The sequence below is a fragment of the Delphinus delphis genome, chromosome 5 (genome assembly GCF_949987515.2).
Source record: "Delphinus delphis chromosome 5, mDelDel1.2, whole genome shotgun sequence".
In the NCBI taxonomy this organism is placed as follows: domain Eukaryota; kingdom Metazoa; phylum Chordata; class Mammalia; order Artiodactyla; family Delphinidae; genus Delphinus; species Delphinus delphis.
Window position 1 is genome coordinate 16,438,292 of NC_082687.1, and position 16,971 is coordinate 16,455,262.

Here is a 16,971-nt window from a genome sequence, read left to right on the forward strand (position 1 = left end):
TGGATATGCTTTTTAGAGGAAAATGAGACACTATGAATAGTTACCCACAGCACGAGATGAAGGATAAGGGTCAAATTGAGGGCATTTCTATTAAGAAATTTCTATCATAAGTGAAAGCAAAAAAAAAAAAAAAAGAATTCGATAGGGAATTAGATATTTTAAGGGAAGAGCCAAAAATTTGGAACAGCTAATGTGCAAAGTATTCACTGAGTCAAATAGATAAATATAACTGAATTGTCAAATAGCAGTTAAGGTCTAATTGTATATATGAGCATTGATTTGGAATGGGTCAGGGTATGCCTAATAAATGGAAATTTATTTGTGGTCCTCTCTAGTAAAGAAACTGAAAGAAAATAAAGTAGATAATGAGAATGATTTCAAATTCTCACCCAATTACTAAACCCTGACAATTGTCTTCAGATTTTCTCTCAGATCTCTTTCTATGCATACATATTGGCTATCTTTCAATTTTAGGTCCCTAACACCTTACCAACACTACAGTATTCTAGAATCCCAAGTTCTAATCTAGAACCAAAAACTCTTATTTGTTTTTAATTGAAGTAGTACATGCTCATTATATTTACAAAGTATAAAAATATTAAAAATATGAATAAATTACTTCTAATACAAAACTCCTTATGATTTTGCTGCATTTACTTCCATTTCTTTTAAAGTGAATAACATTCATTATTAACACACATAATTTTGTTTTAATTTTTTAATGGAATCATATTCTAAAGAAATTTTTATATACTTTTTCTTTAATTAATATTTTACTAAAGCATCTTAGCAGCAGATCATAGGTGTGCTTTAGAACTATGTCCTTTACCTGACTTTCTTATATTCCATCATAATGAAAAATTCAATCCCTTCATTTTACAGATAAGAAATCTGAAGTTTAGAGGAGCTAAGTGAGTTCCCCAAAGTCACAGAGCTGGTCACATTAGATTTAGGAAGAGAAAAATAATTTTTCTAGATTTCTTGTTTAATATTTTGTAACTTCACTTTAATCCACCCAACATAGTGTTACTCATTTAATATTCCTAAAATGTTGATTGTATCATATCACCTCTATGCTGTACAACACTGGCTCCCAGTTCCATAAAAAAAAAATCTGAATTCTTCACCCTAGGTTTAAAGACCATTTAAAGTTTAGTTTTACACTACCTTCCATGTCTTTATCCCATACATGTCCCAAGTGTCTATTCCACGTCTTTACATTAATCATCTGCTCAAACTTAGCCTGTATCATTACCCTAGAATATACCATGCTAATTACAGAATCCAAGACTAATGTACCTTGTTTTCCTTACCAAGATTTAATTTCCTCTTCTTTCGTAAATCCAAATACTTAAGTCCTTCAGGGCTCTATTCGAATCCTGTACCCTTCACAAAGCCTTTTTCAACCAGTCTAACTTATCCTAATTTCTTAGTTCTCTGAATTCCTAAAGCTTCTTTTTATATGAATAGTAGAATGTCTTCCTATAAGATGTAAATTATCTCAATTATTCATTGGCATGTCAATCACTCCTGCAATGCTAAAGAAAAATACTCAACCATACTGACTGGACTCACTCTAAATCCATGAATGCAAACTTCAGATGGGTTCCTTCTTAAAAAAAATTTATTATGGTAAAATATACACAGCACAATATTAATAACTTTAGCAATTTAAAAGAGCACAATTTGATATCATTAAATACATTCACAATGTTGTGTAACCATCACCACTATCTATCCCCAAAATGTTTTCATCATCCTCAACAAAATTCTGTACCCATTAAATAATAATTGCCCCTTCCACCCTCTCCTCAATACCTGGTAATCTCTATTCTACTTTCTGACTATGTATTTGCCTATTCTAGGTACCTCATGTAAGTGGAATTATACAATATTTGTCCTTCTGTGTCTGGCTTATTTCACAAAGCATGATCATCTCAAAGTCCATATATCAAAATTTCATTCCCTTTTATGGCTGAATAATATTCCATTGTATGTGTATAACACATTTTGTTTATCTATTCATTGTTATAGACACTTGGATTGTTTCTACCTTTTTGGCTATGAACATGGCTGTACAAATATCTGTCAAGTCTCTGCATTCAATTCTTTTGGATATATACCTAAGCAGTGGAATTGCTGGGTCATATGGTAGTCCTGTGTTTAACCACTGCAAAACCACTAAAGTGTTTTTCACAACAGATGTGCCATTTTATATTCCCATCATCAATGCACATGGTTCCAATTTCTCCACATCCTTGCCAACACTTGTTATTTGCTGGGGTTTTGTGATCCTAGCCATCCTAGTAGTTATGAAGTGGTATTTTATTTTGCTTTTGCTTTTCATTTTCCTAATGACTACTGATATTGAACACCTTTTCACGTGCTTTTTGGCTACTTGTATATCTACACTGGACAATGTCATTTTAAGAACTTTGCCCATTTTTTAAGTTGGCTTGTTTGTTTTGTTATTATTGAGTTGTAGGATATATAGATATATAGACATAGATATAGATATACATATAACTTCATTCTTTTGGATGTGGATATCCAGTTTTCCCAGCACTATGTGTTGAAAAGACTATCTTTGCCCCATTGGATGGTCTTGGCACTCCTGTGGAAAATTAATTGATCATATATGTAAGTGTTTATTTCTAGGCTCTCTATTTCACTGGTCTAAATGTCCACATGCAAGTACCATACTATTTTAATTACTATAGCTTTATTTTAAGTTTTGAAGTCAAGAAATGTGAGTCCTCCAACTTTATTCTTCTTTTTCAAGGTTGTTTTGGCTGTCCAAGGCCCCTTGAAATTCCTTATGAATTTGAGGTTTGGCTTTTTTCTTTTCAGATAAAATGGCTGTTAGAATTTTGATACAGATTGTGTTGACTCTGTAGATCACTTTGAATGGTACTGACATCTTAACAAGGTTAAGCCTTCCTATTCATGAACAAGGCCTCAAGTCTTTTCTAAGCCTCAGTCTTTCCCTGGCATGCCCAGTTGCCTTACAAATCCCCTGTGTGCATGGCTGTTTTTGAACGTCAAAAAAAATACCCAGGTTCTGTCTTTTTAAGTCTCCTGGAAGCTGCTTTAGCCCGTAGGGATTAAAACAATGGTGACTTGCCTTTATGCACTAAGTCAGAACACATAGCCCCAATAATTGAAATACAAGTTCCTTATTGCCCATCCTGGCTCCAGCAACCCAATCTAGAAACATGGGTTGACATCTCCACAGCTGCCTGCCATGGGGCAGAGTGAGGGCTGGTTAGTCTCTACTGCACTGAAAGCTGAAATGGACAGATATTAACAGCAATTTACCAGCCAAGCTTTCCTCTGGATGTTGCAGTGTTCAAAGAGACTCCAGAGTTCCAAAACAGACACTTCAGTTTCTGCCAGTACAATTGTTTTCTAGTGAAGAGACAGATTCCTAGTGCTTCCTACTCCATCACTTTCCCTGACTTCACACCTCATCAGATGGGTTCTTGATTCCCAAATATATACATCTAGCCCAGACTTCTCTTCCAGTCCCCAAACTCAGATATCTAACTCCCACCTCTAAGGACTCTTAACACTGCCATTCAATCATACTATTTCTGTCTGGTCTATGTAGTCTCCCACTCCTAAATGACTATTTCACACCTTCTCTCTTCTCAATCACCCAATAAATCTTTGCTCTCAACCAATTACAGTACTTTCTACCTCACTGAGAAAATTAATCGGAGGAGACTTCCACACACGCCCGTTACCATCTGCCTGACTACCAGCATCTGCACCTGCATCCTTTTCTCCCTTGTCTGTTGTCATAGATCCAAACTCAAGGCCACAAATGCCAGGAGGTGAGAATCACTGAGGCCACCCTAGAAATCCGCTCACCACATTCATGACACAGGAATACCCTGTGGCTGGCTTTGCTTACCATATTTTTGGAAACACCACTCTGGGTGAATGGGTGACTGAGGTTAGTGAGGTCAAATTAAACAAACGACCGAAAGGGTTAACTCAAGGTTTCTGCTTACCTTCAAACTTCAAAAAAAATCTTTTTTTTTTTTTTGTGGCAAGTTTTTGGAGAAATGGGTATACTTTTTCACTCATTATTTTCATTTATCTAATAAATACCTAATAAAAATGAGTCTTTACCTATAGCTTCTCAAGCATAAAATATTTTTTAAATATTGCAGAGAATGGTACACCATGTCTATTAGTAATTAAAGCATGTCCTCTAACAATATACTTATAACTGCAATCAGAGTGTAATGTATAAAACCCTGGAAAACATTCTACTTAATTACTCGTTCATGGAAAGCAACATGATAGTTCAAAAGGGGAAAATGTGCTCACACTGCATGCTCTAGCATTTTTTTCTATTGTAAGGATTTATCAATATCTGCTCTACAACTGTTATCTTTATTTACTCTGACATAAGCCTATTTTCCACAGACATACTGCATTTTCTTTTCCCTAGTAGTATGAATTGTCCATTTCCTTAAGAAAAAAATAAACTTTATATTCCCTTTATTTCTCTTCATCTTTGTATGATACGTTTATAAAGCATTTGGCTCTCAAGAATAGACTGGCACTGTATGTATATCTAAATTTGACCAATACTTTCTTAAACAAAGAAATAGTATAGACCTTTATATTAATTTATATTTACTGGGCTCCCTGAATATGCTGCAGACTAGTCAAAAGTTCTAAGCTTGAATTCTTACAAAATGATCCTCTGTGAAAGATGTATTAAATCCATCCTATTTTTATGTATTCCTATCTTTATTCCATGCTATGTTCTTTGGTTTTAAATGTAAAAAGTCCTTGGATGAGAGTCTTAGGAAGCAGAGTCTGGTAAGAGATGCTCTAAAGACATAAAGTAAATACTCATGACACCTGGCAGAAGATTCGCATCAACAGTGAAAAACTTTGACCATGACATGGATTAGCCCTTCAACTGCATGACTTCTATTGGGCCAACCAACATTGCCTGAGTATGTTTCTGACTTGTTTCTTATCAGAATTTTTTCTCTCTCCTCTGCATTCTCTTTTCTCCGTCTCCATTTATAAATTTTTTTCTTTCTCTCCTTCCTCTCTCCCCACAAGAGTTACTACAAATCCTCCTACCTTTTGAAAAAATCATAGATATTTTCTCTATTTACACTGACTACGTATTACATGCATCATCCACGAAGACGAAAACTCGGTACAGGACTCTTAATTGATAATTCATGTCCATCCCTTCATTATCTCATCCTTTCATCTTTTCTTCATGACAAAAAACCCTTTGAAAACTTCTCCCTGACCACCCCCCCCAATAAAGTTAATTATGTCACAAGCAGCTCTTCTCCTAATTAAGATCGCTCCAACCACAGATGCCTTTTCTTATTTTATTATCACTCACACTAGGCGGCAATTAGGTGCATGCTCTGCTCTGTGAGACTGACCCTCAAGCGCCGTATGGGATTAACTCAGGTTTGTGGTTACAAGAAAGTAGACACTTTGCAAAGTAAGTCCTTCTTGAGATATTCTTTATGACACTCAACACCTTCCAGAATTCAACGAGTTTTAACGTTTTCTATTTTTACTTTTAAACAAACACATATATATCCCTAACACAAAACAATAGATCTCCTTCTGATTAATATATACAACACTTTATGTACAATGGGACTAAAACCTCCGCTCACTCAAACACATCAAGCTTCCAAACACATGTATTCATGCCTGATTAGTGGTCAAGGACTTCAGCCTGTTTCTGTGTAATGTGTGTTTTCCTTGTCATTTTCTTATACATATTTAATAGAGGTGTAGATAGGTTGACTAGGTTGTGAGTTTAGCATCTGTGACTATATCATTGGTCTTATATTAGTCCCAATTTACTATATAAAATTAAAAGCAAGACACTGAATTTCTCTGACATTAAGTCACCTTCAGTGAAGAAAAGAAAATCTACATTACAAAGTTGTTAGTAAACACTGCTAAATGAAATATATTGTAAAAAATTAATTTTAATTAAAACTATTATAGTTATTATTTTTGTACATTATTTGAAGCTGTCAGTCTAGGCTTTAGAGGTTCTGAATTATTGGCCTTTAGTCTTTTAAATGAGATATAAAATGATATATTAAGAAGTGGTTTTCAGGAAAGAATGACCTTAGTTTTTCAAAGCATTTTAGAAGGCTATTTGTGTGAGAATAGAGAGGCCCTACAGGGTGATCCGTAAAAATATAAAATAAAATTAAAAAATAATAAAAGACTCTGTTAGAAAATGAAAGATATTTGATTTTATTTTGCTCTGGCATTCTACACAGGAAAGGGATGAAGAACCCAATAAATTAAAGAGACAAGAAATTTTAGATGGAAAAACAGAAAAGGGCTTTAGCAGGATGTAGGGAGGGGCAGTGCAAAAGTCTTAGGAAAAATGGATACATAATACATTTAAATTGTTAGCTGATGAGAAAGACACAATACATTGAACAATTAAGGACATAGTTATTCAGGCTATTGCAAAGAAGATGTCATTAATGAGAAACTTCTCAAAGAAACGGAAAGGGTCTTCAAGTTTTAGAGAGAGAGGTAAATGAGAGCCACCTATGAGTCTTTTGGGTGTCATGAGAAAGAATGGCTGTTGGTCATATATCAGAGGATGTCAGGGAAGGATGGTCCTTTGCCATTAGCCTTTACACAGAACACAAAAAGGTAGGGGATTTCTTAATCTCCACTGCTTTCCCAGAGTACAGGGCTCAGAAAAAAGGTCAGCATTGTCACTATTCTCTGAAATAATTCCTCTTTCTTACTACCTACCTTTAGCAAAGTCTGCAGTGTATGGTACTTCAGGGGAAGGAACAAAGAGTTGAATTCTGTGTTTCAGATTAATGGAGTGGAGGGAGGAAAAAAGAATACAGGTAGTGAGACATAAAGCAGCGATCAAGGACTGAGTGGAAAGAGGAAATTAAAAGGTAGTCAGAAGAAACGTAAGTCATCAAGAATCTTCAGCAATATTACATGGTCAGGGAGTAAAGAGCTGAATTTTTCAATGTATGTGGAAAGGAAGGTTGGAGGATTTAGTGATTCCCAGGCAGTTAACATTTGTGCAATTCAGATAAAACAAGAAGAATCAGGTGTCCATAAGGAAATATAAAAATATTTAAGGGACCAGCAAAATACCTGCTTGCTGAAGGTTCAGGAACTTGTTTGCTGAAGTTTCAGGAACTTGTTTCCTAGAGTTTCAGATGGAGTCTAAAGATGAACCACAAGAAAGGATACTATATATCTTTATCTAGGTAATAAATCAGAGAGTTTTGGAGATGCCAGAGATTCTAAGAAATAGACACCTGAACTATTGCAAGAGCCTCCTAACTAGTCAATTGGCTCCTCTTTCCAGTCCATTCTCAACATTAGCACAAGTTTTCTCAAGTATGAATCTGATGTGTCACTCCTTTACTCAATAGCTTCTGATGGCCCACCAAGACTGTTTCTGATTTATCTTATCTTCTGCCACTGTCACCACCACATTCACGTTATATAACTTGCTGTCCCTCAAATATGCCAATTATTTCATACTTTCGTGTTCATCTATCGGTCTTCATACATCTAAACAGAATTGATTATTCCTATGTCTTTGTTCCCAGTGTATGCTATTAGAGAACTCATTGCAATAAGGTCCTTGCTACTGAAGTTCGAATCCGCCCCCCCCCCAATTTAAGGGATCAAGGACAGGAACTAAGGTTTCGGTTTTATGTACCCATCTCATACAATATACCCTAACAAGAACCTAGCTCTAGATGTGTGGTCAATATACGAATTTAAATGAATGAACCAAGATGCTATAAGTATCTCTTCCCTGGTAAGTAATTGAGCCAAAGCAAGACCCTATTTGGATACGTGTATTCCTCAGGAGGTGGTAAATCTCATTTTACATGGTACACTCGTCAAAATCTCGATAACCTCTCAAGAATGATGTAGAGAGGCCATAAGCTTGAAACAGTGGGTTGAACCATAGGGTCTTCAAAGTTTCTTCCAAACTTATGAGTTAACAATTCTATGGTTAATATGTTAGGAATGGAAACAAAAGAGGATCTGAAAGAAAATATAATGCTAAGCATCTAAAGATAGTCATATTGAAAGAGAAGTTACTCAAACCCAAGTCTTTACTGTCTCTGTATATACCTCATTAGCTAGGGTCAGTGTGTTTGTTTCCTATTGCTGCTATAACAAACTAATACAAACACAGTGGCTTAAAATAATGCAAATTTACCACCTTATAGCTCTGGAGGTAAGAAATTTTAAAATTGGTCTCACTGCAGGGCTGCACTCCTTTCTGAAAGCTCTAGGAGAAAGTCCATTCTTACTTTTTTCTAGCTTCTAAAGGTTACCCACATTCCTTGGCTCATGATTCCTTCAATCTTCAAAGCCAGAAATGGCAGGTTCAGTCTCTCACAGTGTTTCCTGTTTCCCTCTTTCACTTTTAAGGACCCTTGTGATTACACTGGACCCCCTTAAAAATCCAGGATAATCTCCCCATCTCAAAATCAGCTGATTAGCAACCTGTAAACTTAATTATTCCTGCCATGTATTATGGGTTGAATTGTGTCACCTAAAAAATATGTTGAAGTTCTAACCCTCAGTACCTCAGAATGTGAACTTATTTGGAAATAGGATTGTTGTAGATTGGTTAAAATGAGCTCATATTGGAGTAGTGTGGGCTCTTAATCCAAAATGACTTGTGCTCTTATAATAAGAGGAGACAGACAAAACACACAGAGAAAGATGGCCATATGACCATGTAGGCAGAGGCTGGAGAGGTGCATCTACCAGCCAAGGAACATCAAGGACTTCCAGCAAACACCAAAGCGGGAAGAGACAATAATGGATTCCCCTCTACAGGTTTCAAAGGGAGCATGCACCCTGCTGACACCTTTATGGGAACTTGTTGCCTCCAGAGCAATGAGACAATAAATTTCTGTTGTTTTAACAGTTTGTGGTATTTTGTTATGGCAGCTTTAGCAAATGAATACACCACGTAACAGAACATATTCACAGGTTCTGAAGATTACAATATAGACATCTTTGGAGAGGCCGTTATTCTGCTACCATATTCAGTGGGGAAATGACAAAAATAGAAGACATTTGCCCTCTAATTAAGAAGAACAAGATAAATCTTTTTGAAGAAATGGAAATGATGGTCTTTTTTTCCTTCTAATTTACATAGCATCCTGAGGCTTTTACCTTCCTGGAACTTCTAGTAAGAATTCCAGATCACTCAGCAACAATTTTTAACCACTGCTTTTTTGCTGATTTTACCATTAAGCGAATTAAATGCTTAACTAATATATGTGGCTACAATTTAGGAAAACATAAGTGAAATTTTAAAAATGCATAGCTGAAGTATAGATTAGTAGACTGGGAAAAAAATCCTTTCCAGCTCAGTGTCCTTGAGTTTTAAAAAATGGGAAAAAAAAAGTTACCACTTTCAATTTTTCAAGGTTATTTTAAAAATTTCATCTTACTGTGGTAAGAACGCAACATAAGATCTACTCTCTTAATTATTTTTTGAGTGTACATTACTGTTTACTACAGGTACAGTGTTGTATAGCAGATCTCTAGAGCTTATTCATCTTGCTTAACTGAAACTTTATGCCATTGATTAGTAACTCCCCATTTCCCCTCCTCCTAGTCCCTGGGAACCACGATTGCACTCTGATTTTATGAATTTGACTATTTTAGATACCTCATATAAGTGAGAACACACGGTATTTGTCATTCTGTGACTGACTTATTTCACTTTGTATAATGCCCTCAGGGTTCATCCACATTGTCCCACATTGTAGAATTTCCTTCTTCTTTAAGGCTAAATAGTATTCCAGTGTATGTATACACCACATTTTTTTTATCCATCCATCCGTCAATAGACATTTAGGTTGTTTCCACACCTTGGCTATTGTTAATAGTTCTGTGTGCCTGTGGGAGTACTAAACTCTATTCAGGATTCTTCTTTTAATTTTGGGGGATTAGAAAAAGTGAAGTAGGATTACTGGGTCATATGGTAGTTCTATTTTTAATTTTTTGAGGAACCTCCATATTGTTTTCCAGGGCAGCTGCACCATTTTGCATTCCTACCAACAGTTTACAAGTGTTCTCCACATCAATGCCAACGTTTGTTGTCTTTTGCTTTTTTTGATAAAAGCCATCCTGATGGGTGTGAGATGATATCTCATTGTGGCTTTGATTTGCATTTCCTTGTTGATTAGTAACAGAGAGCATTTTTTCATATACCTATTGGTCATTCGTATTTCTACTTTGGAGCAACATTGTCTATTCAAGTCTGCAGCCCATTTTTAATAGGGTTATTACTTTTTTGTGCTATCGAGTTGTAGGAGTTCCTTACATATTTTGGAGATTAATCGCTTATCAGATACACGGTTTGCAAATATTTTCTTCCATTCCTTAGGTTATCTTTTCACTTTGCTTCATTTGCTATAAAGAAGCTTTAGGGTTTTTAAGGACGTATTTAAATCTGTATTCAGTGCAGCTAGTGTCTAACAACACTTTTAGATGTGGCAGGATTTCTTTCCTTTTTCTTATTTTGAAAGAAAAATATAATTCTGAAGATCTTTTAACCCTACATAAACAAAATGGCTCATTTAGCATTTTTTCATTCTGTCAGATTTATCTTTCTCCTTCTTTATAGAGTAGGATTAACACATTTGTCTTCTGAGATAAAGCACATTCTGTGCTGTCCCCTGGTGACCAATTTTACAGGAACATTAGGTTCAGACCTGTTTTGCCCATACAACTAGTAGCTGATAACAGAAGGGACAGGAGAATGTGAATAGGGACAGCTAAAAAAAAAATGAGAGCGTTTGGCCTAATAGGAAGCTTTCTCCCTATGAAAAGGATCTCATTTGCCATATAGATGTGCACACCATTAACAAATATGCACACTTACTTCAGTTATGAAGGGCATGTAGCTAAAATGCCCCAGGAAAAAAAAGTATAGAAAGAAAATCTTATTTTACAACAGCAATGGAAAAGAAAATCAAAGCTATTGGCTTGCTCCTATTTGAAAAATATTTTACATTAAATCCAAACTAAATACGGACTTAAAGTATCCCAAACTGAAAATAAAAATATGTCTCAAGACAAAAAGAAAACAGAATAAGCCATTCAAAAACCCTCAATTTCTTGTGAAATATTTTCATTTCCTTAGCTATCATTATCAGATTATGAAAAGGTATTAGGGCTTCCCTGGTGGTGCAGTGGTTGAGAATCTGCCTGCTAATGCAGGGGACACGGGTTCGAGCCCTGGTCTGGGAAGATCCCACATGCCGCGGAGCAACTAGGCCCGTGAGCCACAACTACTGAGCCTGCGCGTCTGGAGCCCGTGCTCGGCAACTAGAGAGGCCGCGATAGTGAGAGGCCCGTGCACCGCGATGAAGAGTGGCCCCCGCTCGCCGCAACTAGACAAAGCCCTCGCACAGAAACGAAGACCCAACACAGCCAAAAATAAATAAATAAATATTAAAAAAAAAAAAAAATGAAAAGGTATTATTCTTAAAATCATATGGCTAAAAAAGAACAATGCATTATAGTTTTGCATAAATGTTAATATATCTTTCTCTCATATTCAAAGCTTCTTGAAGAAATCTTGCTAATATTTTCTCAATCTTGACTCTCAGAAGACCTAACTGTAAATATAATAATCTATGCTATATTTTCAAAAAGAAAAACTGGACACAAATATTAATACTAGAAAATAATCAGAGCCTTCTACCTCAAGAATGAAATAAAGACCAACATATAGTTTCCTATATAGTGTTAGTTACTTGTATAGCATATAGGTGATAAGTGGTAAATTTAAACATGTTGCCCTAACTCCTGGTCCTTGGATTTTAGAAAACAAGAGACTAATCATTTCACAAACAAAGGCTAAAATTCTAGAAAAGCAAGAGATGATTTAAATCCGATGGCAAGGATTTTAAAATAAAGCATTTGTATATATTTAAACGGCAATTAATGCTACACATTTCTATTACATAGTTTACTGAATTTCAGGCCAAAGCTTCATGAGATGCATGTAACTAAGGACAAATATAGGACCTATAAGTAGTGTACCCAAATGTCCCAGTTTGACTAGGACAGTCTTATTTTATGACTTTTGTCTGAACATTATTATAGAGCCCCTTTCACACTCAAAGGCCTCTTAGATGACAAATATTATATGGTCACCCTATACAAAAGAACTAAATCAGGGAGGCTAACTCCCCCAAATGAGTTGTACCTTCTAAAAATGTTTCAAGTTATGTTTCTAATTTAAGAAATAAAAATATATAGGCATAAGACAGACATTATTTACATCTAGTGATTTATTCATAGTACAGTACCACTTACTGGTAACAGAGGCCTCTGCTGTAAGTTCATTCCAACTCTAAGTTGATTTTCTTATCTCAACTCAGTATATATTAGGTAATTAAAAAGAGCAGGGAAAGGTTGATAATGAGGGGAATAGAAATCCAAATGGGGAATGAACCTATCTGCTCAGAAATCCAAATTTAAGAAATTCAAGTCTACCACTTTGGTTGTATTATAGCCCAGGAAAGTGAAGCAAAATGAAATTTAGATTATGGGAGCATTACAGTTATCTAGGAAGAAGTATAAAGAATGCAAGAGGTGTGAGGAAGCAGAAATGGATTAAAGTAATTCCAACAGTTTTTTCTAATTGGAACAGAGTAGATTCTACAAACAATAGATCAATGCTCCTCAGTTTGCTAGTCTGTGGAATACAGTCTATCCAGACTTTATTAAGGCATTTAATAATGTCTTTCACTGTATCAATGCACAAAAGGTATATAATTTTTTATCTGGTTATGTACTTCACAGTTGGCTACTCCATATAACACACTGTAATTCTCATAAGATCAACCCAGACAAAAGAACATCTATTTTAGACAATTACTTAGGCAAAGCCGAAAGCAAAGCTTTCACTTTGCTTTCAAAGAGCTTTCACTCTTTGACCTCACTTGTTATTTTTTTAATACCTATAAGAATTAATATTTCTTTAGACTCATTTGATCTTTGCTTTCACAGTTTATTAAACTCAGCTTCAAAATTCATTTCAGGGTCTTATTCCCCTAGCACAGTCATTTGCAGCATTCTAGAGAGAGGCACTAACCTCTTCTAACTCCAGTCCTATGGAGTGAACCTGGTAGGGCCAGGAAAGGGAATTCAGTCTGTACGGTATTATGGAAATTGCTGATTAATTATCAGCATTAGTCAGTATGGATATTTCTTTTGATTTTCTTGACATCATTGTGTTCAACGTTTCTTATCTTTATCTTAAATGATGATTCTGAAGTCACATTTTTCAATGCATAAAGATTAAGGTTAAACATGCTTTTGCACAACAAAGGAAACCATAGACAAAACCAAAAGACAGCCCTCAGAATGGGAGAAAATATTTGCAAGCTAAGCAACTGACAAGGGATTAATCTCCAAAATACACAAATGGTTCATGCAGCTCAATATCAAAAAAATAACGCAATCAAAAAATGGGCGGAAGACCTAAATAGACATTTCACCAAAGACATACAGATGGCCAACAAACGCATGAAAAGATGCTCAACATCACTAATTATTAGAGGAACGCAAATCAAAACTACAGTGAGGTATCACTTAACACCAATCAGAATGGCCATCAACAAAAAATCTACAAACAATAAATGTTGGAGAGGGTGTGGAGAAAAGGGAACCCTCCTACATTATTGGTGAGAATGTAAATTGGTACAGCCACTATGGAGAACAGTATGGAGCTTCCTTGAAAACTAAAAATAGACCTACCATATGACACAGCAATCCCACTCCTGGGCATATATCCAGAGAAAACCAGAATTTGAAAGGATGTATGCACTCGCTGTTCATTGCAGCACTATTTACAATAGCCAGGACATGGAAGCAACCTAAATGTCCATTGACAGAGGAATGGATAAGAAAGATGTGGTATATATATAGACAATGGAATATTACTCAGGCATAAAGAGGAATGAAATAGTGCCATTTGCAGAGATGTGGATAGACCTAAAGACTGTCATATGGAGTGAAGTAAGTCAGAAAGAGAAAAACAAATATCGTATATGGAATCTAGAAAACTGGTACAGATGAACTTAATGGCAAAGCAGAAATAGAGTCACAGATGTAGAGAACAAACTTATGGTTACCAAGTGGGGAAGGAAGTGGTGGGACGAATTGGGAGATTGGGATTGACATATACACACCACTATGTATAAAATAGATAACTAATGAGAACCTACTGTTTAGCACAGGGAACTCTACTTAGTGATCTGTGACGACCTAAATGGGAAGGAAATCTAAAAAAGAGTGGGTATATGTATACATATAACGGATTCACTTTACTATACAGCAGAAACTAACACAACATTGTAAAGCAACTCTTCTCCAATAAAAAATGTTTTTAAAAATCCGAAAAGAAACCCCCCAAATCAAAACAAAACAAGAGTAAGGTTAAACATTTTTAACATGGTCTGCAAGGCCTACATGATTTGGCCTGAGCCCACTTCTTCACCCTTGTCTTGTACCACCCTTCCCTACTCTCCATTTTAGCCACACTTCCCTTTTTTCACTACTTCGAATGTACTGTGCTCAGAGTTATAAGACATAGTGGTACCTCTGCCAGGATCACTCTTCAGACCCAGCCTCCACAGCACACATACACACAGAGTGAACTTTTATGGACCTCAGATCAGCTGAATATTAGAGAGAATCTTCTAACTTGCAGAGGTGGTAAAAAATGAAATTGGCAGTTTTAATGTGCGTGCAAAGTTTCTAAGTATTGGGAGGGTCACATAGCTCAATACATTTAGTTGGGGATATTTTAAAAGGATTTAAACATTGGTTGGGCTGAAGGATTATATGGCCTCTTTTTAAAAACAAAATGCAAAATGCAAAAAAATTTTGGCTAACTCCCAGCCAAAATCCAGATGACTCAAACCCACCTTTCTCAGACTCGCTGTCCATTGTATGTTGGTTTTCTTCTCATTCTGTTCTTATTCAGTCATTATGAGCAGCTATTGGTAAAGAGAGGAAAGATTTATTTAAAATAAATCATATGCTTCCAAAATTAACAATCTAAGACTGGGTGTAGAAGTCAAATACAAGAAAATAACATCATTCACAAAGATTTAGATTAAAACATTTAAAACAAAGTAATTGAATTTTAAATTAAAACAGGGAATTACAAATACAAAATTGCTTCTATTCCTAAATATTCAAAAATAAAACACTCTTACTAATGAGTACACAGATTTATAAAATGAACCTTCATTGTACGCAGAATATGATTTCTACTTCATTTATGAGTGTACAGTGTATGTACAGGTGTTAACATGACAACTAATAGGATATTCGATGATTTTACTTTTCTAACCAATGTAGAATTTGTTAAGGAATTTTAATATCAAAATGAACTAACTTTTCAATTAAAAATTAATGAGTTATATCTTCAGAAGAATGTTAATTCTTGCTTTTATAAGAAAAATAACTATCAAATAAGTTTTCTTTTGGTACTTGTTTTTGTCAAACAGAAATTCAATGTATATATAAAATGTTAAATAATTAACATGTTAACTGTGGCTGCCAATATCTGTTTCTTCTATCCTAATTAATTTTTTTATATTTAATTTTAACCATAATATGTTCAATTTTATCATACACTGTATTTTTTTTCAAGTAGGTAGTTTACCTAACAAGTAAACATTTATTAAATTTCAATAATAAGCACAAAATAAATATAAGTATCTTTAAAGTGTGAGAAATATCTCACTATCATATCTGAAATCTCAAAATATTCAGCACGAGGAACTATAATACATTTTTGGACACTCATAAGAAAATTTTCTTTTAGCCTCCAATTTAGAAGCTCAGTGATTTTATGACCTAAAAAGCAAATGAAACTCAACTGTTGATAAATTGAGAAAGAGGCTTTGTAGTGTTTATTCCATTACTAATTATGTTTCTCTTTTTCCTCTATTAAAATGTTGACTAAATACCAAGTACAATGCATTCTTTTAATCAGTTTTTCCATTTTATACCTATAACAAACCCACAAAGGAGTGGAGTAAATGAACCAGGGAAAGTTTTATTTTCCTTTATTCTAGTTTAAATTTTTTTAAGGTTTTATCATTTATCCTCAATGACTCCCATATCATTTGGAAATGGAAAAAAATTTAGAAGATCCTGAGTATCTCTGACAATTAAACATGGCAGCATGGTTTAATAATAAACTATAGCTGCTACTAGAATTTAAATTTTATACTATTTGCTATGCTTAATTACAAAAGGAAGTAAGGAAATAAATCCCCCATAATTTATGTTTCTATGTAGTTTGTTATTCACGTTTAACATTTAAATTAATTGCAATTTTGTAAGCAATTTTTCCTAAATTTAGTTAGTTTTTTGTCTTCAAAATTAGGAGATAGCTTTACATAATGAGCATCTGGATAATGTGTTAATCAGTTTTTCCATGTTATAACAGGTCCACAAAAGAGTTAATTTGATTTTGTCTTCACCTAGAAATTTGGCATGTTAGAGGGGAAAAAAAGTGATTGAAACTCAAAGGTTAAGAAAGTATCAAGTGATGGAAAGAGAAAATCAGAAATACTGTAACAAAGGTAAAACATAGAGGAAACCCCTTGATTCCAGGCTCATACAAATGACTTGCTATGCCAATGAAAATTTTAAAGACAATGCAAACAGAAGCTTGAAATGGGTGGGTGTGCACAGTGAGGCTTGCTCTTTTTCAACCTTGACAATAACAGAATATGCCTGGATTAATCTGCTGGAGAATGAGAGCCACATGGAACACATCTAAACTACTCCAGTTGCCCCAACAATGGTTAGTTTAGATCAGCCAATAGTCAGCTAACTCCCAGCCAAGATCAGATGAGCCTCCTTCACAACCTCTAGCTGTTG

At 35.0% G+C, this 16,971-nt stretch overlaps 1 protein-coding gene across 1 annotated transcript in view; it reads right to left on the reverse strand.

The window, feature by feature from the left end:
• The window catches only part of STPG2 (sperm tail PG-rich repeat containing 2), a 262,302-nt gene that overhangs the window by 36,639 nt on the left and 208,692 nt on the right, over nt 1-16,971 (reverse strand). The window contains 1 exon segment of the mRNA XM_069540667.1: nt 14,997-15,068. Within this exon segment, the coding sequence (XP_069396768.1) occupies nt 15,052-15,068 (17 nt within the window). The 3' untranslated portion in view covers nt 14,997-15,051.